Source organism: Polypterus senegalus, chromosome 11 (genome assembly GCF_016835505.1).
Source record: "Polypterus senegalus isolate Bchr_013 chromosome 11, ASM1683550v1, whole genome shotgun sequence".
Lineage (NCBI taxonomy): Eukaryota > Metazoa > Chordata > Cladistia > Polypteriformes > Polypteridae > Polypterus > Polypterus senegalus.
Window position 1 is genome coordinate 68103858 of NC_053164.1, and position 21081 is coordinate 68124938.

At 40.7% G+C, this 21081-nt stretch overlaps 1 protein-coding gene across 2 annotated transcripts in view; it reads right to left on the reverse strand.

Moving 5' to 3' along the window:
• Positions 1-21081, reverse strand: part of LOC120539124 (zinc-alpha-2-glycoprotein-like) — a 117257-nt gene that overhangs the window by 53119 nt on the left and 43057 nt on the right. Inside the window, exons 2-3 of one of the 2 annotated variants that reach the window (XM_039768916.1) lie at positions 4248-4535; positions 240-748 (exon numbers count right to left, since the gene is read on the reverse strand). The exons of the other annotated variant lie outside the window; for it this stretch is intronic. Coding sequence (XP_039624850.1) covers positions 738-748; positions 4248-4535 — 299 coding nt within the window. The 3' untranslated portion in view covers positions 240-737. Of the gene's footprint in view, positions 1-239; positions 749-4247; positions 4536-21081 lie in introns of those variants that run through there. 2 annotated transcript variants of the gene reach the window in all.

A 21081-nucleotide genomic window follows, 5' to 3' on the forward strand; every position in this document is an offset into this window, starting at 1 on the left:
GGTCAAACAAAAGGCAATACTTAAAAGGAGAAATGAACAAAAACAGCAGTAAAAGTAAAAGTAGATACCTAAAAATCATATGAAAAAGTTAAAAGTAAAAGAAGAAAGTACTTGGAAGTTCACCAAATTGTTATAATTATTTCCCAATCAGGAAAGGCAAAATCACAAAAATATTCTTCCAGACTTCATGAATGCAAAAAAATTTATTAAATGATTTAAGTAGATCGATATTTCAAGAAATTGAGTCAGTAGACAGTTTCGCTTTACTCTCTCTATACTCTACAAGTTGTTTCTAAAGTTTTCTTTACTTTTAAGCTCCCTTTACTAACATTTTGATTTTTAATATAATCATTGTTAATATTTACTGAGATGCACTTACAATTAGATTAGACTGTAACTGAGCTAACTAAATTATAAAAATCTCTTCAAAAGAAGGAGTCCTTGATTAGCCCAAAAAACTTTTAAAAATGTTCACATCTAAAGTGACTTTGCAATTTGCAATAAGTGTGTGATTGGTGACCTATTGCCTTTTAAAGAAATATCAACACTGTACTTAGAGTGAAGGAAAAATATTTATGAAGACAGAAGATCAGATGGACAGACATCTTTGCTCATAACACCACCCAACAGCACCCATAATTTCTTTCCCCCCTGTTTGTTTTCTGGCCTTGAACCTCGTTGATCCATTGTGTAGTTCAAAGGTTTGATTACAATAGGACTGATCTCTTGACGTTGCTTCATTTTTTTCCTGCCAAAAAAAAAATGAAAAATTATACCCTGAAATAAATGAATGAAACAAGGTGTCATATTAACAAAAGACAAAATGATTTTTTGAAAGTAAATGTAAAATTCTCCATAACATATTGCTCAGACTACCGGGCTTACAAAAATTACATTATCTAAGCCTGAACAGGGAGCTGGAGCCCATCCCAGAAGGCTTCGGGCACAAGGCAGGAATAATGCCTAGGCAGGGTGCCAGTCTGTTGCAGGTTTACAGTAATACTCTGTTTGTATTTTATTATGTGAATAAATTATTACTGGTATATTTGATCAATTTCTTTGGAGGGCTCTACTTCTACAAATAGTGTAAGGATAGACAATGGCTTCATTCTATGTCAGCCTGTTGTGAGTACCACAGTAGATGGATTGGTGTTCCAAATGGGATGGAGGATGATTCCTTCCCTGGCCAGGATGCCAGGGTACAGGAACTGTTACCCAGCCAGGAGGCCAATACAGTGGAAGGACCAGTGGAGACAACAACATAAGAGTACTTTCTCCTACAGTATGTTAAATGGCAGCATCCCTGGATTACGATTTCCACATGGACACCCACAGGGAATGCTGGGACACTGTCTTCCAAGGTTCAGCTCTGTTCAGTTCTGTGGGGGCCTCCAGGATTCACAATCCCTACTTTCAGGGACTTCCATTTAATCCAGAAGTGCATCTAGTGGGATATGCCCTAGCAATGGAAGTGCTCCTGGGTCATAAATAAAAGAAGCCGCTCGACTTCATCCAGGCACGTTGGAGTCAGGAGTGGAGGATGAACAATGCTCGCCTGGGAGGAGTGGAGGAGAAGAAGAGAAAGAGGAAGACTTTGTTGCATTGAACACGAAGCCCATAACAAAAGGTACTTGTGTTAGCGAGGTTGTGTCTGGGGTTTGGGGTGTTGCAATCCAATAGAAAAAAGTCTTCATTAAATACGAGGTTAAAACAATGCTGGAATCAGTCTCTTTAAAAACAAGCCCAGTGTATTTTTTAACTGCCTTCTCGGCCTTATGTGGCCAGCCCTCTCATCTCTCTCTCTCTTCTGTCTCTCTCTCCACAGGGAATGCACAGGGAGAGACTGAACACGTGTGGAAATCATCGGAGCTCACAAACCGAAAGGGAAACTGGCTTGTTCGTCACCCGAGTGTGTGGTCATGAACAGATGCAAAAGTTTGGTGAACTTTTTGGTCGTAACCCGATTTGTACGTGGTCCGAGACATTCGTGACCCGAGGTTCCGTTTGTACTTAACTGCTGAAATTAAATCAGAGAACAGTGCACTTCAATTCTTGAGTGTAAAAGAACCTGTAGATGTCTTCCTTGTGAGGGCTCAGGAGAGACACAGCAGAGGCTGGGACTGGGACAGAAACAGAGAGAACAGGACAGCAGGGGAGTGACGCTGGCTTTAAGGACTCGTAGCAACGTATGATATGTCCTTTATGTGGTACAGCTGCTGCTGAACTGACAACTGCCAACAACTTGATGTTTCTTTAGCATTAGAATGCTGTATAAAAGAAAGTTTCTCTATAACTGAAGTGGATGAACCTGTGCTAGGGAACGGGATGCATTTTGAACAGTCGTAATATTTATAAATCTATATTTTATACGAGAGAGAGAGTTAATTTCTGGCTGCAGACAGATAAAGTAGAAGAATTGTATCTGGAATTGTATCTCGTATTAAGGAAATGTAAATAATATTTGAATAAGATGACAGAAAGGGTGCAGCTACCACACCCTGCTGCTACTGCCACATGTCACAATGCTTTAACAATTCAAGCGCTATTGTGTTTGAAGCCACTCAGCCATGCAGCCTTCGGACCCCTTTGTTCCTAACCAGGCCATGTGGGCACAGCTGGGGAAACAAAAACTGAGCATCAGACGAGAATGTTGCCTTTGTCACAAAGACTTTCTTCAAAGCTGTTCACGTCATGCCTGCACAGCGATTTGTTTCAAGAATTCAAATTAAAGTATTAGTTAAAGGCTAGCATTTCGATGCCACTTAAAATAACATATTTTTCAGGGACTAATTCACATAGATATGGGTAAAGACTGGAGCACCAGTGAAACCCACATAAACACAAAGAGAAAGTGCAAAATCTATACAGACAGGAGCATTAAGATATTAAAGCAGACATTTACATGAAATAATAAAAGTTTCTTTGAAGTTCATAAACACTAAATATATTTCACCAGTAATGGCGGAATGCACGATAGCGTGCAGTGAATACACTTGAGCATTCATAGTTTTCAAACTCTCTGTACGTTTATCATTCGTTTACTCAGAGGTTGATGCGCTTGCTGCTTCATGAGCAGCTCTTCTTTTCTCCACCCTAGCGGCCCGCTTCTTCACTTCTTCTGTTGCCATCTTTTCAGATTAAGTCAGATTTAGTCAGTTTTTGCGTTGCAATTATTTAGTACATTTTTTTTTTATTTTTCACTTAAGCTGGCACTTTAGTGTTCAATCTGCCTCAAGAATGATTTAAGATATGAAGAGGTAGGGGAAGTGACAGCAATGGTGGTAGCGATGAGAACGGCGCCCATACATACGCGCCACATTGCCACCCACTGCTAAGATTTGATTGTACAATAAAATAAAAATAAAAAGAGTAATAAAAACCATCACCCCAAAAGTGGATAGTAGACGTCACGTAGTTCATGTGTAACAAATTACAGTTCAATAAGTCAAACAGTTTGCAAGCTGCAAGTGATTTAAAATCCTGGACAGACAAACGAACAGCCATGGTAGCGTATTATTTAAGAAAATAATCTGTTCCAAAAATTTCAACCATCAGTTTTCTTATAATTGGTGTGACAATTAATATTTTGTCTAGTTTAATTGTACACAAAGCCTATCAAAATATCAACAGTATGTTCAGCTAAAGGATTTACAGTTACAGTAATTGCTAAAGTATTAGATGAATCTGACTGTTTTTGAGTGCACAGCTCAGTTTCCTGGCGTCCATTCCCTAAAATAACAAACTCCATGGAGAAGGTAGTCCAGCAAAGACTCTAAACAGCATCCAGTTGCTAACAGACGTCATTTTTAACATCTGCGTGAGTGTGTCAACCAGCAGTCAATTATTGTGGTCGAACTGTTGGAGATGTGAACTTTAAACTATTCCAAAATTCATATTTGAGCTTTACACCCAGCTACTCAAACATTTTTAGAAAAGGAAAATAAGAAACACTTTCAAATGTTTGGAATTTTCTTTGCTGGGGTAAAGAAAATTACAATAAAATTAATAAATCAGAGCATTCAGAAGCACAGTATGGCTCTCATACCTTTCTTGTGTTTTACCCCTAACCATTTTTTTCATTATTTAAATCATATTAAGAATTCATTTTTGAACATTAATTTCTCTCTAACATGTAACCATTTTATGAACTGACAATAACATACAGATCATTTGTACAGAATAAACATTCCTAATATTTCACATGTTGCATTTCTAAGTATCTTGGACTATCTTTTTAAAACTCCTACCTTTTTTATTCAAGGGCACAATGAGTTTTCTTGGCAGGCTGGAATGACTTACGTGGCAGTAGTAGTCAGCTTCTTCATAATCTGTATTACTCACATACACAACCTTGCTGATCTTGTAGGTGTTATCATCATTCAGTAGAAGTTGTCCACTCTTTGCTGGTACAGGTTGTGTTTCACCTTTGAACCACTGTACGTCAATAGCTTTAGGGTAGAATCCATTGACTTTACAAGTGAGCTCAATAGATTCTTTAGGCATTGATTTCTGGAGGAGAGATACACTGAGACCAGCTGTAGATTTAATTAATAACTTTCAGAATTATTTTGCAGAATATAGCAGATCTTAATATGCCATACTATAAATTGAAACATCAATTGAAAACTGGCAATTAATTATTACTAATATAGTGTTTTATCTTATCTTATTCATGATATTCAAATGTGTTTGATTTTACTTTGATTAATTAAGCTTCCTTCTATAGGATTAATGCGTATCTTTACTTTTTCAAGAAAATTATAGGGAAAATACAGTAAGAGCTTCTCGGGTTTCCAAAATGTTATTAAGTGGACAACCATCATTTTGAAACTGCAGGACCAATTTTAAAAGCAATGACAGTCACGTGGATTGAGGTGAGCTCTGCATGGCCTGTGAACATTTTTCCTGCAAAGTTAAATATTTTCTCAAACACATCATACATAGAGCAATGGCTGAGACTGTGTTAAATGTTTTGATTTACAATCCTATGTATTTTGTCTCAGTGTGCATTATAAGTTATAATGGTGATAAGGTTAGAGTAACTCAAATGCCCGAACAGAGTAGCTATTTTTTTGGGAATCGGAGGCCGTATACATAAACACTCTTGATATTTTGCACATGCTTTCGTGAGTAAAGCTTTTAAAGCCAAAGTGTGCATCATGAGAGTGACTAGCCAACTATTTGTGAGTAAATTCACAAGGTCCAGATCCCCAAGTGGAGAATTTAGCATAAGGAAATGATAGCCAAGAGAGGGTAAGGGACTGTATTCAATCAGAGAGACACCATCAATCTGGACTTCAGAGACCCCATAAATGCATGAGCCTGACATCTAAATCAAGACAAGCTCCTCATAGAGATGCTTCATTTGGTGCTGCTCTTCGGCTTTCATATGCCTTCGTAAAGTAATGTTTATTATATGAAGTTGTGGAGCTTTTTGACTTGAAAGAAGAACATATTTTTATTAGGACTTTATATAAGACTTTCTGTGTTCATTTATATTTTATTATTAATACTCTATTTTAATAAATACTCTTTTGTTTTAAAACATATAGTATAATTATGCATTGTTTGGACATTGTGAGCCAATTAAGTAATAAAGCAGATACAGGGCACCTGATGTGGGTGGATTGTCACTTTATTTCCAGAAGGGTTAGCAGACTGAAGAAGGTTGTCTCTAATAAAGAGCCCCACAGTAAAGAATAACAGAGCACTGGTTATTAAGTGGCAATAACTAAGGTATATCAGTCTTCAGTTTCTAGGGGACACACAGCGATATCTGTTTGTTCTGCTCTTGCCAAAGCTAGTGAGTCCGTATGTGAAGTACTGAGGAATGGCAGAATGTGCAGGCATGAATCATAATCAGTAATTAAGTGGATATAGTGTGTGTGTGTGTGTGCGTGTATGTGTGTGCGTGGGTGTATCTTTATGAACAAAATCTAAGCCTAGTCTGCATCAAAGTAGGCCAACTCAATAACAAATCTAATAAGCCCTGCTCACCCTGCAATACTACTGTACAGTACATAGATAATAGTGACAATCTAACAATTGCTTCTGAAATTCTGAATCTTATAATAGTACTTGCAGCAATAGCAACTAATGGTATATTTTTTAAAATAAAATTTTCATGTCATTATTTATCAGGTTGTTGTTATCTATACTAATAAAAGGCAAAGCCCTCACTCACTCACTCACTCACTCACTCACTCACTCATCACTAATTCTCCAACTTCCCGTGTGGGTGGAAGGCTGAAATTTGGCAGGCTCATTCCTTACAGCTTACTTACAAAAGTTGGGTAGGTTTCATTTCGAAATTCTACGCGTAATGGTCATAACTGGAACCTACTTTCGTCCATACACAGTAATAGACTGCAGCTCGATGGCCGTGGGAGGCGGAGTTGCGTCTCACAACATCATGCCTCCCACGTAATTGAGTGCTTGCCCATATAAGGTAAATATTCGCAGGTGAAGGACTGTGCTTAGCATATTCATAAGTAAAAATATCTGAATCACAAACTGATTTTAATTATATTTTGTCCATGAATACTAATTAAATAATTCCAAATAGTCTGTTCGCTTCCTTTCATAGCTTTTCCGATGGTTGTGCTGCTTCCAGGCATGTATTATTGTATTAAAGCATTTAACCAATCACATTTCAGCCATCATTTGTTGCCAGGTAGAGAGGCCTTCACAATCCGTTGTGCAGGCACTCTAACACAAAATAAATAATGTCGATTAACCTGTTGCTTCAACCAATCAGATTTTGAGTTGGTGTCAGTAGGGCCCTCTAGCAGGCGTACGGCAATGTCACCGTATTCAGACCCATTGATTGGATAGAAGCCGATATGAGGAACCCTACGAGGCCACTGAATGCACCACAAGCGCTCCGAGTGCAAGATCATCGCGCGCACTACGGCCAACTCAATGGCAGGATTCTGGACAATATTATTTGCCACAGTCCAGATTTCAAGACCACGAAAACCTGATGTTTGTCACGCTCCTCAAGCCCCAGATGTTTCGGGAATGCAAGAAAAATTTCCCACATGCAGCCTTCTCCAGTTTAACACAAGAGCCACGGAGGGTTTTTGATCTGTCTCGGCTAAAAACAGAACTGACTGTAATGTATGCCATGGATGATTTTGCAGGAAAATCTCCCACTGATTTCCTTGACTTCCTTCATCAGAAAAATCTGAATGACAGCATGGGGCAGCTGTTCACATTGGTATATTTGGCGGTGACCATTCCCGTGTAAACTGCTTCTGTCGAGCGGACATTTTCAGCCCTAAAGCGAATTAAAACTTATGCCAGAAATACGACAGGGCAGGTTCGACTTTCAGTATTACCTTCGATGGCGATAGAAAGGGACTTTTTGATGGAACTGAAGCGCATGGATAATCCGTACGACAGAGTAATTGAACTGTTTTTGAGGAAAGAGAGGAGGATGGATTTTTTTTACAAATAATCCGAATTTTTGGTGAGTAAAATGTTGCGATTTTCCTAAATAATATTGCAAGTTTATGAGTTACTATTGATGTTTTTTATGTGTGTCGCGGCTGTGGCTGCAGTAGAAAGGAACTTGTTCTCCCCTGGTTTGTCTATTCAATAAAGGCATTTATTGTGGCTACAGGAATTATCTATCTGCGATGCAGCGGCTCTTTATGCTGTATTTGTGCATATTAAGATGGTTTTTATAACCATAAATTAGTTTTTGAGGGGTGGGTTGACTCAGACGAAGCACTACTGAAGGCCTAGATGTGAGATGCACAGTCCACCAATGGACCAGATGATACGTAAATTTGATGAACATTACAACCCAAAAATAAACAAAACTGTAGAGAGGTTCAGATTATACTTCTCCCAGTGCGTCTCTCTAAATCCTCCATGCGAGAACATTATCATAAGGCTTAACAATCTTATTGTTACACCTTCTACGTGCACCGAACTTTTCTTATTACGAAGCCTTCCTTGCTTTGCCGCTGGCTGCTTCTTTCCATTCACCTTCCTAGCTCTTTATTTAAACAGTTTTCCTTCTCACTTTTCCGCTCCTTCGATGTCTTCTCCTTTTTCGTTCAAAATACGCGCCTCCTTGCCTTTTCTCAGTTTGCTCCCCTTACGTCACACCATGGTACGTTTAGCACAAGTTAATACCGGGAATGCCTGTTAAACGCCTTACATTCACGAGTAGCGATTTGCGTGGTGAACACTTCGATGAATGAAATCTGTTATCTTTACAACGGTTGACAAACACGGAATGTAACTTCATAACGACACGTCCTCCAAATACGAACCTTATTGAAAGAAATAATGATAATCAAATCAATGATGACAGCAACACTCATAACAGAGACAAAACAATTACATTGACAATCAGGTTATGTTATTTTTATAATGTTTCCTTTTCTTTTTCATAACTTCTTTAACACACTACTTCTCCGCTGCGAAGCGCGGGTATTTTGCTAGTGTAAGTATATACCTCATACTGAGCTATAGCATCCAATTTAACCCTCCATGTGACAGATTCAGATGTCCTTCTATAGACGTATTACAATGAATGATACAGAGTAAGATGCTATTAACTATGTTCCCCTGGAGAAGGAGCTTTATGAATTAACCACTTATGCATGAGGTGTCTCATTGGGAGGACACCACCATATTTCAAAGTTGTTTGTGTACGATGCAGTAAACACACATGTCATTCAGAAGCAATAATTGTATTTCTACATAGCCAAATGTGTCTTCTTTCAAAATAAAATCATAAGATTTTATGTTGTCTGCTCTCTTTCATTATTAAAATATACAGTTTGCACAAGTATACCACAAGGGGTTACCCTAGCTGAGTTCCTCTACTTTTATCAAATATCCCACCTACATCAAGCCAAATTCAGTGAAATACTCATTACCATTGGATAGCATCGTTACACCGAAAACTTGAGTTAGATTTGACTTTACTGAGAACATGTTTAATGAAGGACTCAAGGCTACACTTTATTTGTAAGTACTACTTAGTATGGCTTTGAATCATCGGCGCATACTGTTTTAAAGTCAAGTGTCATGTGTTCAATTAGCATACACAGAGGCTGTCTGCTCACATTCTCCTTATGTTAATTTTCTGAATAGCACTCTTTCAATGTCAACTTAGAGTACATCAAAAAATGTTTCTTAACATTTTAATATACACATAAGTAATTGAAATGCTGTACTCGTGTTTCTCGAACTTTCACACAAGAAAGATTGAATATTGCTGTATCACACAGATCACGCGAAGGGATAGACAGTGCTATACAATATTTTCAATCCTGTTTCTAATCATGCTGGCTTCACCCCCAGTTCCCCTACTAACGCTACCCCATGGGAAAAAGACAAATAAGCACAATTAAAAAAGGGAAATAAAATTAAACAGTGGCCACACAGTCAGAGTGGTTGAATAGAAATGTGGTTAGAAACAGGATAAAAAGTCTCACGAGGCTGTATTGCTCCACACAGTGGATGGTAAAGGTGGGGATCAGATTAGACCATAAACAAGACTCATATGCTCACATGCTGGCGACAGCCTCCTGAGACTCTAAAGTGCCTGACAAATACTGGTTTAGATGTATGTGTCTGTATGACTAGCTCTGCACTCAGGGCTATCAAGAAAGGCATTGTCCTCACTCACGTAACCCAGCACTGGAAAAAGCTGATGTGAAAATGTATTGTATTGGGATACCTATGCAATTGAAAGATCAACCCCCCCAAGACTTGCTACAGTGCCACAGGTTTGGAGCACTAGGGGGTGCATGGAGAGTGGCTGAGTCCTTCTCTGAAGGGCTGCCACCACACCTGGAAGTGTGGCCAGGAGATTGCCCTGAGGAAGATGCTCGTGCAGGGGAGACTGCCAAGGTTAATTAGCCCATGCCAAACCAGCGATCAGCGCACAGAAAACAAAAGGGGTGCAGACAGTGCTGAGACTCTCTTTATCCCATAGGAAGATCCAAACTCTCATTGCACCTTAGAGAAAAAAAAAAAGGGACACGTAAGAAAAAGAGCAGGTCTCCTGACACTGTAGCATGTGAGTCAGGCAGAGGGATAAGCTGAGCTTGGCTGGGTGTAGAGCAGAGCAGGACACTCCATCCTGTCCTGCACCAGGGGAGTGGCAGTTGTGCTACGAATGCCGCTGACCGGGTCACGGCTGGAGACGTTGTCCATATAGGGAACACAGGAGACAATACTGGCACAATGTCTCCTTGCCACTCTGTTGTTTCTGTTTTTCAGGGCAAAGGTAGGGACTGGTCAACCATGGACTCTCCTGGGGGAAGACAACACCTCACAGGACTGAACACTTCACCCCACAGAGCTCAGCTGAGGGAGGGGCAGTGTAACGGATGGCCAGGAATCTTATCAAGCCGGGATGTCTCCAAAACATAAGGGCCAAGAGAAAGAGCTTGCACGGGGCAACACCACCCCCAGAATGACAGAGTGCAGCACCCTGACTTGCTACAGTGCCATGGGTTTGGAGCATGGAAGCTCAGCCCTGTTGTGGCTCATTCTCCTCTGGGAATCCTCCAAAGCTCTGTCAGATTAGATGGAGTATATCGATGAACAGCTATTCTCAGGTCTCTCCAAAGATGTTGAATTGGACACAAGTTTGGGCCCCCCGCCAGGGGGCACATGGAGAGTGGCTGAGCCGTCCTCTACAGGGCTGCCACCACACCCAGAAGTGTGGCTGGAAGGAGATTGTGGAACACCTGGAACACTTCTGGGAACCCTATTAAAGGAGCCAGCTACCACTACTCTGGGTGCCAGAGTCGGAAGGAAGGGAGACTAAGCTTACCAGGAGGAGTGGAGGGGGATTGGACAGAAACAGAGGAAAGAACAGAAAAGAAAGTACTATGTTTGTGCTTTGGAACTGTGTTTACTAGTGGGAAATGGGAAAGAAAAACTAAAAGCAGGTGTGTAGAACTTATGTCCTGCATCTGTCTGTGTTGGGTCTGGACAGCAGGAGCACTCTCTGAAGGCCACAGTATGCATGTACTTAGTTTATTCCAGATGTGAAATGCAAGAAAAAGGCAGCAACAACAAACAAACCATAAATAAATAACACAAACAAGACTCCCCAGGAGGATGGATGGACATCTCAGAAGAAGGAGAGGAAGATTCGTTACCCGGATGGGAAGCCCAGGCAGATGGACTGGTGTCCAGGCCGGATATATTTGGAGTATCTTCCTTGACTGGGATAAAGGGGGACAGGAAAGGACTGTCGCTGGGGGCTGTTTATTCCCCAAGAACACTAGATAGAAGCAGCCCTGCATATTGGTGCCTGGTCGGAAACCAGTAGGGCATACTGGGAATTGTAGTCCGGTAAAGCAACCTGCTGAAGTCCGTGGGTGTGTCATGAGGGTGCTGTGGGGTGTTACACTCCCTGCTATTGGGAACTTCCATATGACCCAGAAGTGCTTCAAACAAGCAAAAGCCCGGGCACTGAAAGTACTTCCGGGTACTCAATAAAACGTGACTGGAGGAGAGCAGTGTGGTAGAGAGAAGAGAGAAGAAGAGAGAAAGAGGTACAAATTTGTGTAATAAATCCCCCTTTAATTTTAACCCATGATTGTTTTGTGTGATCTGTATGACTAGCTCTGCACTCAGGGCTATCAAGAATGGCATTGTCCTCACTCACGTAACCCAGCACTGGAAAAAGCTGATGTGAAAATGTATTGTATTGGGACACCTATGCAATTGAAAGATCAACCCCCCCAAGACTTGCTACAGTGCCACAGGTTTGGAGCACTAGGGGGTGCATGGAGAGAGGCTGAGTCCTTCTCTGAAGGGCTGCCACCACACCTGGAAGTGCGGCCAGGAGATTGCCCTGAGGAAGATGCTCGTGCAGCGGGAGACTGCCAAGGTTAATTAGCCCCTGCCAAACCAGCAATCAGCACACAGAAAACAAAAGGGGTGCAGACAGTGCTGAGACTCTCTTTATCCCATAGGAAGATCCAAACTCTCATTGCACCCTAGAGAAAAAAATAAGGCAAAGGCAAAGTGCTTCAAACAAGCAAAAGCCCTGGCACTGAAAGTACTTCCGGGTCCTCAATAAAACGTGACTGGAGGAGAGCAGTGTGGTAGAGAGAAGAGAGAAGAAGAGAGAAAGAGGTACACATTTGTGTAATAAACCCCCCTTTAATTTTAACCCAAGATTGTTTTGTGTGATCCTGTTTGGGGTTTGGGTGTCAAAGACGCCCTCTAGCATTCACGGCCTATTTTCAATAACAAAGCTTTTCAATTAGTTGCCAGATGACAAAGAAACTGTTAGGCAATAGCAATGAAAAAATAAATGATGCATATAATTTATTGGTTACATACATATTAATTATATGCATTTTGGTTAAATACTGTATAATCATACAATTCAATGATGAGAATCACAAAATATTCAATGGGAGCCTTGTGATTGCACTTTACTCAATAGTTTTTCAGTATTAGGCTTTATAGAAATTAAAGACAGTCTCAAATCTTTTTGTAAATGCAAACATTTTTTGTTTTGTTTTTATAGCACTAGGAGCAGAAAACACAGTTCTAAACAAGTATATTGAGTGAAAAGAAAGGAGTACTGTAAACAGTATGTTCAATAAAGTTACATCACTTTGCCTGAATAGGTTTTCTTTAACTATTATTATTACTTACTGTAGATGAATACCAAATCACATTATAGCAGCAAACAATGCAGGAAGTTGAAAAATTTCAAATTGTTCCTAAACCTTTTCTTGCATTGAGGATGTTTAATAAAAATAAGATCCCTGTTAACATCTTGACACTGTAATAAATAATGAAAGATAAAAACTTGCAAGTAATTTCAAATGACAAAAAAAAAGTAGTGAATTTAAAACTTACCAGCAAAAGATATTTGTAACCCACAAATGATTCCAAGTACTTTAAGCCAAAACATATCTTAAAATTATAGCAAAAAACTTCTAAAGTTCTGAAGATATAAAGCAACTGTTTGCTTTCCATCGTTACTTGTTTAAAAACTTAACCCTTGACAGTAAGTGTCTCATGTGCACTTACTCTGTATTTACTCGGTTATTTCCAATATTATGCGTATTTTGTCATTATTAATGTATAGTTAGTGTGTACATCAAATACTTGTACAGTACAGGTAAGTAGACAATCAAGTACAGAATAGGAATAAGAAATGAGTCGTCACCTAACGCCTTACATAAGTTACACAGTATTTTCACAGTAATCACACAGACGTACACTGCAGATATGCTGATGAAATTACTGTGTACATTGTAGCTGGGAAAATGAGGACGCGGGACAAAGTCAGATGCTTGGGGTGCCACCTAGGCAAAAATAAAATTAAAAGGAAATTATATGCCAACACGTCTTCATAACAGTCATTCTTGTCTTCTCTGGAACATCAGTACATGAGTTTCATGGGTTAGTTCAGCAATATCGTAATGAAACACCACCTACCGGGAGCGATCTCCTTTTATATCATGTGGACTAGAAGGGACACGGCTTCCTTCACTTCAGTACCCTTAAGAGGAGGTTTCTCGAGTCTGTGAGGGAGAAAGGAGACAATGCTATTAGTGATAGATTGCACCCCCTCTCGTCCCGGAGTGGTACCACTTCCTTCAACTGAACCTGAAAGGTGACCCTCTGGCTCATATCGGTGACAACATGTACTGTGAAAGCCGACAGTAAATGATAAAAAAAGGTTTTCGAGGTACTTTTCACAGAAAAAACAGAAGCTATTAGAAAATTGACTTTGTTCCACAGATGGCACGGTGGTGCAGTGGGTAGCGCTGCTACTTCACACTTAGAAGAGCCAGGTTCGCTTCCCGGGTCCTCCCTGTGTGGAGTTTGCATGTTCTCCCCGTGTCTGCATGGGCTTCCTCTGGGTACTCTGGTTTCCTCCCACAGTCCAAAGATATGCAGGTTAGGTGCATTGCCGATCCTACATTGTTGTGTGTGTGTGTGTGTGTGTCCAGTGGTGGGCTGGTGCCCTGCCCGGGATTTGTTTCCTGCCTTGTGCCCTGTGTTGGCTGGGATTAGCTCCAGCAGACCCCCGTGACCCTGTAGTTAGTATATAGCGGGTTGGATAATGGATGAACTTAGTTCCACACAGAATGCATGGAATTATTTTTGTCACAGCCATGCAGACAAGGTTTATTTTAATAAACTATATTTGATGGTGCTAATGTGTGCCATTTTGAACATTGGTGTATTGAATCTTATTTTACAAATAATACTGTTGATGCAAAAACATACAGAGGTAATGAAAAGCAGGTAGAGCAGAAATTACAGTTGCAAACCTTAATGTACCAAACATTTATGATTCAGAGGGTGTAACCTTATTGCAGAAAATTCTCAAAGTTGTAAATTTAAATTCAGAGCCATGCTGATGAACTGCAGTGAGTTGTTAGTGTGTTTGTAGACCAACACGAGATGGCGGTACTGTATGAGTAAACACATCATATGAGTAATACATCTGTTTGTATAATGTAATGAACTGGGAGGTAGCTGTAATATCACATGAAACCACACGTATTTAATGTCCTGTTAACACCAACTTGTATGGCTTGTTACAGTTGCCAGCCCCACAAAGCGCCCCAGATTTTCTGTCTATCAACTCAAGTACATGGCGACGAAGCAAATTATCACTAAACTGCAGGCATCTGTGAGAATGCACTGCAATATCCATACTATAGCAGCTTCAAATAATCTCGTGGACAGTGGTCTTTTGGAGCTACCTGTTGGCCATCAGAGGCTTCATGGATGACATCACTGTAACTACCACCACTCATGTACAGGTAACCCTATCATCATTGGTTATATGGACCTGGATGAGATTCAAGTCTACAAAGTCAAGAAGTCTAGTGATCAGAAAGGGTGTAATTATCACCAAGTTCAAGCTGCAGCCACAGGGCGAAGATATCCAAGTATTAAGGGCAACCCTATCAACTGGCTAGGGAAATAACCTACAAGACCCTCTTGGATAACAAAATGAGAAGCAAGCAAAGGATTTTTTTAAAGAAAACTGAACTTCCCTGGAAGGCCAGATTTGTCAGTCTATGACTTTATCAATACAGATTTCTACCTATAAATATGTGAGTAAGTAGAATTATGTGGCTAGATCGACTAGAGAAGATCAACAAACACCTTTTATAGCTGCCTTGAAATCCCTCCAAGCTTCATACAAAGGGGGGCCCAAAATAATGAGAATTTTGTTTCTGGAGGCTGAAGGGGCGTTAGTTCTGACGTTCACCAGCTAGGAGCGTGAATTTGACTTCCCTCTGCATCATTTTGCCAATTGGCATCCTTGGGGAAAGGTCTGTAAGGTCAGTGTAATTGTTTTTTTTCTTGAGCCTCTTTGTCGATTTTGTGATGGCAGACTTGAAAGAATAAAGTGTTTGCATCAAGTTCTGTTTCCTTTTGGGGTAAACAGCAACAGAAGCTGTCACAATGCTTCTAGAGGCTTTCAAAGAAGAAGCTTTGAGTCAGGCAAGGGATTTTACCCTAAAGTGCTTCAAAAATTGCATGATGCAGTGTGGAGAAAATGACCCAAACTGCAGCAATCAGGTGAGTGGCGTCTGCATCTCGATAACGCTCCCACCCACACAGTATTGAACATGCGGCAGTTTCTCACGAAAAACAGAATAACAACAGTTTCCATACCCGCTCAACCCCACCTGCTCCCCCACCTTCTTTGCAGACCTTGCAAACTGCCATTTTTTCTTATTTCCAAGAATGAAGAGGGACCATAAAGGAAAGTGTTTACAGGATGAAGAGGAGGTCAAGAAGCAATCGACGGGAGCATAAGATTTTCGGAACAGTTTTGAACAATGGAAAATGTGGTGGGACAAGTGTATTGTGTCTCAGGGAGAGTATTTTAAGGGTAATTAAATTTTGGAAATCTTTAGGGAAATATATGATTTTATTTTTTAATTCTCATTATTTTTGGGTCCCCCCATCGTATCTGTTGGTGTCTACATAAAGGTCAGATCAGCTGTAGCTTCCCTTGTTGTCCATTAGTGTGGAGATCAAAGTAACAGAATGTAGTTTAGTCACCGCCTAGGAGTGAAAGAGTTTGAGAAGCCAGTAGTATGACAAGATCAGGACGCATTGGGGCGCTGGTGCTGCTGTAGCTCAGGATGACTGTTCACTTTAAACTCACAGGCATCGTTGTTAACATATACACTCAAAGACAGGGACTGAGATCAACTCACTTTCATCAGAGGGGTATATCAAATACAAGATAAAGGAGTGCAATGATCCAAGATAAGAGGAGGAAGCGAGAAGGTGAGCAAGAACCACCTGCAAGGAGCCTGGACAATGTGGGACCATCCACCGAGGATGATCTCATAGGCTGACCTATTAAGGTTAGGACCTTTTTGTATATCATTCCTGTTGCAGGCAGCCTATGATAGCCTCCCAGCCTCAGTGAAGTTGCACAAGTAGTGTAGGAAGGAGGCTCTATAATGCACACTGTGTAGTGGGTTGGGAATTACGGCACAAATAATTCCATGTTGCAAAATGGCATTAAAACTGGAGAGATGCAGGAAATACCATGACAAAGTCTCAGACATTATGGGTCTTACAGCCCCTAGCATTTCTTAGTGGATATTGACATTAACTTTGAAGGAAGACTACCATACGCCAGCAGAGAGAAATCACAGCAAGTACCAAGAATTTGTGAATAACTGTAAAGATAAAGGCTGGCAGACATTGCTGTTTATGGTGAAAGTGGGGTGCAGAGGATTCCCTGTCCAGTCGGTGTAGAATCTTCTGTAAGCATTATGACCTAAGGGGGCAAAAAGAAGAATATCAGTCCAAAGGCTGGGGGATGCAACAGAAAAGGGCTTCTTGTTGGTTAAGGTTAAGGAGAGACGAGGCATGCTGGACGCCAGAAGCTGATGGGCAGTAATTTGGTGTGGTGGTTGAAGGTTAAAACATCTGAGGAAAGCTGCATACTGCCTGATGATATCAGCTTCTGGCCAAGACAGCAGTCATCAAAACGCGAGTGTGGGTGAGTGCAATAGACGGTGTATTTGAAAACACATCATTCACATACAAGGAGTTTATATAATCACAGAGATCCAAAATCCTTGATCTTCAGTGCCCAACAATTACAAAGAGTTATGTTTTGCATTAGAGTGTGATGTGCATAAATTACTGGGTTTTGTTTTACATTTACTTTTGGGGCCTATTCTACATAACATGGGTATTGCCTTAGAATCCCGAGCTGTGGACATCAGTGAGTGTCAACTCCAGCAAAGTGAAAGATGTCACCGATATTCACATCATACCATGCCATTCAGGGAGTATCCTTTAACTTTGCATGATTGTTAACTGCATTTTTTTGACTCTTCTGCAGTTTAAACAACTTTAAAGTGGAAACCTGTCTGACATGTGATACTGGTGCCAAACAAAATAAAGGAGTGTTAAAATTATAAACATTAATATTGGATCACATACACATTGCCATATATACAAATACAGAAGTGGAAAATGATCGGTGAGAAAAATCATGGCAGTGCTGCTTTTGTGTTCTTTCAGCAGCAGGTGATCAGGACCCCTGATTTAGAGAGATTTATAGATTATTAATTAAATTATATAGATTATTTATAGATTTATAGAGATTCCTCAAAATAAGAAAAAAACAAGCCTAACATGAACACAATGGATAGCACTGCATGTCTAGCAGCACAAGATGGCAGCTTTTACTCACTTTCAATGGCAGAATGCAGACTAGGAAAATACCTGTTTGTCAGTCAGTCATTCTCCAACACGCTATATACTAACATAGGGTCACGGGAGCCAATCCCAGCAAACACAGGGCACAAGGCAGGAACAAATCCCAGGCAGGGCACCAGCCCATGGCAGGACACACACACCTACACACCAAGCACACACTAGGGACAATTTAGGATCGCCAATGCACCTAACCTGCCTGACTTTGGACTGTGGGAGGAAACCGGAGCACCCGGAGGAAACCAACACAGACACGGGGAGAACATGCAAACTGCACAGAGGGAAGACCCGGGACGCAAACCCAGCTCTCCTTACTGCCAGGCAGCAGCGCGACCACTGCGCCTTTGTGCTGCCCATACGTATTTGTGCAATGAATCAAAAACTATCATGTAAAGATACCAAAATAGACCAACATTATCAATACTTTCATCAATCATGAACAAGTGCATATGCGGTAGATTGCAAAATGTTAAACTTGATGGCCTATCTACATGCTGCAACTGCACTTAAAACAAACATCTCCTCTTTTGTCCAGGAGTGACTGGTGTCCTGTCCAAAGCCAGTTCTAACTTTGCACAGTGTGCAGCGAGCATAGGCCTTGGGCCCCAATAACCGTATAATAAATATGGATATATAATAAGGATGGATGAATTAACAATCTACCTTTGATTGTGCAACCCTCACAACAAAATGAGCACAAATTGAATACTTTTATTTAACAAGCACAAGAGATGGCTGGATACAGCATAGCTGAACTCAGGCTTTGGAAGGTGACTTGAAGCGACTTGAATGCCTGGCCATTCAACAAAAGTGTTCAAGTGTACTAGATGAAATTTCAGTAAATGTAAGGTGGTGCATATGTGCCATAAAAGCAGAGATTATTTTTGTATAAAATGTAAGAAATTGATTTTGCAGATAGGATTTTTGCTTCAAAGTGCCAGCAGAACATGATTCAGTCCTAGACTTGCTGTCATATCTACAGTAAATGTTTTTTTCAAGGACTTACTCCATGGACTCCGGTCACCTTTTTCACTGCATACTATTATCTTCATTATCACGTCATATTGCCAAGTCAGAGTGAGTGTGTTTATGATGGCCTGGCTTTATATCTAAGGTTGTTTTCTTGTAAACTTTACTGTTGGGATATAGTCTAGCCCACTGTTTTCCTACAATGTACATTCAGAAAATGAATGAATGGATGGAATTGTATTATAATTGATATTTTATGTGTATTATGCAGCACCCTGGGCTTTTAAATCAAAATGAGCACAATAAATATACAAAGATTTAAACTGAATAAGCAGACCCAACTCAGTGTTTAGTCTACTTATTGTATCACATCATTTTTCAAAGTCAGTGAAAGTGTTGTAGGAGAACTTTGTGATTGATTTCATTTACTGTTGCAAATTACATAAAAATTATTTTCTACCAATTCTAGGTAGAAGAAGGATAAGGAAACTGCATCAGGTGTAGACGTCTCTGAAATGTTTGTTTGAAAAATATTATAGTGACATCAAAAGCAAATGGATAAAACTGAAGAAGGGTACATTCTGGGAGGGAAAGATCTTTGCCAAGAGAGCTATTAACATGGAAGTGGATGTGATGGATTTTTTTTATAAAAAGCAGTAAGGACATTTGTCTTAAAGGTCAAAGAGGAAGAATGAACTTCTGGTCAGTGACTTTTTCTAAAACTTTGTCCTGAGTATCTGCATCTTTTTTACCCCACTAGCATTGATCTGCTGTATTCATCCTATCATAGTAGAATCTGATCAGACCATGAACTGGACACTGCTGTCTTAAAGTTAAAGTGAACTTCTGTCACTTTGATGCCCGGGTTACCCACAGCAGGCATCACTTCTGAGTCATAAATAGTCATGAAACCAAGATGGATTGGACAATGATGACACATAACAACATAAGGTTGGTGCAATCAGTGTGCATGGTGCTTTTTTCCAATCAAGTGTTCTGATACAAACTACATTGCTGTCACAATCAATAAATGAATAAATTTATTAGATTAAATAATAAATAATCCATGCATCAGTGGAGCAATGGAGATTTAAACCAGCAATAAATAAGCTCTTTCAACCATTAAAATTCAAGAATGAAATCGGGTTTCAATTTCTTGCATTTCCTGCCAGCACAAAGCATCTTTCTTCCTCTGTCTCCTCAGTTCACCCACCCAACAGCTGTGGCTCCTCTCCCTGGGTCTCAACCCCACCACCATACTTCAGTGGATCTCCGTCATCCTGCCACTTACCCATCAATCCAGCAGGACCCCCTGCTCTAGACTGTTATGGAGGAATAACACACCCTTGGAGCACCATTCCTCTTGGGGCTATCAGCAACTCTGCCTTCTCACCACTGCACTGACTCACACTCCAGATTCTGCCTTTCTTGGCCTTTGGTTTCTTTTGCTCTCCCCCTAACTCTGACTCTGCTCCTTTTTATACTCCTGTGGGTGCAGTGTCTTGATTACGACCTTTGAAAAGTCAATGAGGAAACTGGAGCCAACTGTGCGTTTAGCTACAAGCAGGATTATTCCAATCTCTCCATTTAACACGCCAGGGTCGCATGAACACACACAACCACAAGGCCTGAGCTGCACGATTTTCACTTAAAAACTCACACACTGTCACAGACCCACAACATGCATCACCACATACACCTGAACACCAGCAAAACCAAGGAACTGGTGGTGGATTTTAGGAGGCCCAGGCCCCTCATGGACCCTGTGATCATCAGAGGAGACTGTGTGCAGAGGGTACAGACCTATAAATACCGGGAAGTGCAGCTGGATGATAAATTGGACTGGACTGCCAATACTGATGCTCTGTGCAAGAGTGGACAGAGTCGACTACACTTCCTTAGAAGGCTGGCGTCCTTCAACATCTGCAATAAGATGCTGCAGATGTTCTATCAGACGGTTGTGGTGAGTGTCCTCTTCTACGCGGTGGTGTGCTGGGGAGGCAGCATAAAGAAGAAGGACACCTCACACCTGGACAAACTTGTGAGGAAGGCAGGCTCTATTGTAGGAATGAAGCTGGACAGTTTGACATCTGTGGCAGAGCGACGAGCGCTGAGCAGATTCCGGTCAATCTACTGCATCCACCGAACAGTGTCATCTCCAGGCAGAGGAACTGCTTCAGCGACAGACTGCTGTCACAGTCCTGCTCCACTGACAGACTGAGGAGATCGTTCCTCCCCCACACTATGCGACTCTTCAGTTCCAGCTGGTGGGGTAAATGTTAACATTATACAAAGTTATTGTCTGTTTTTACCTGCATTTTTATTACTCTTTAATTTAATATTGTTTTTTGCATCAGTATGCTGCTGTTGGATTATGGGAATTTC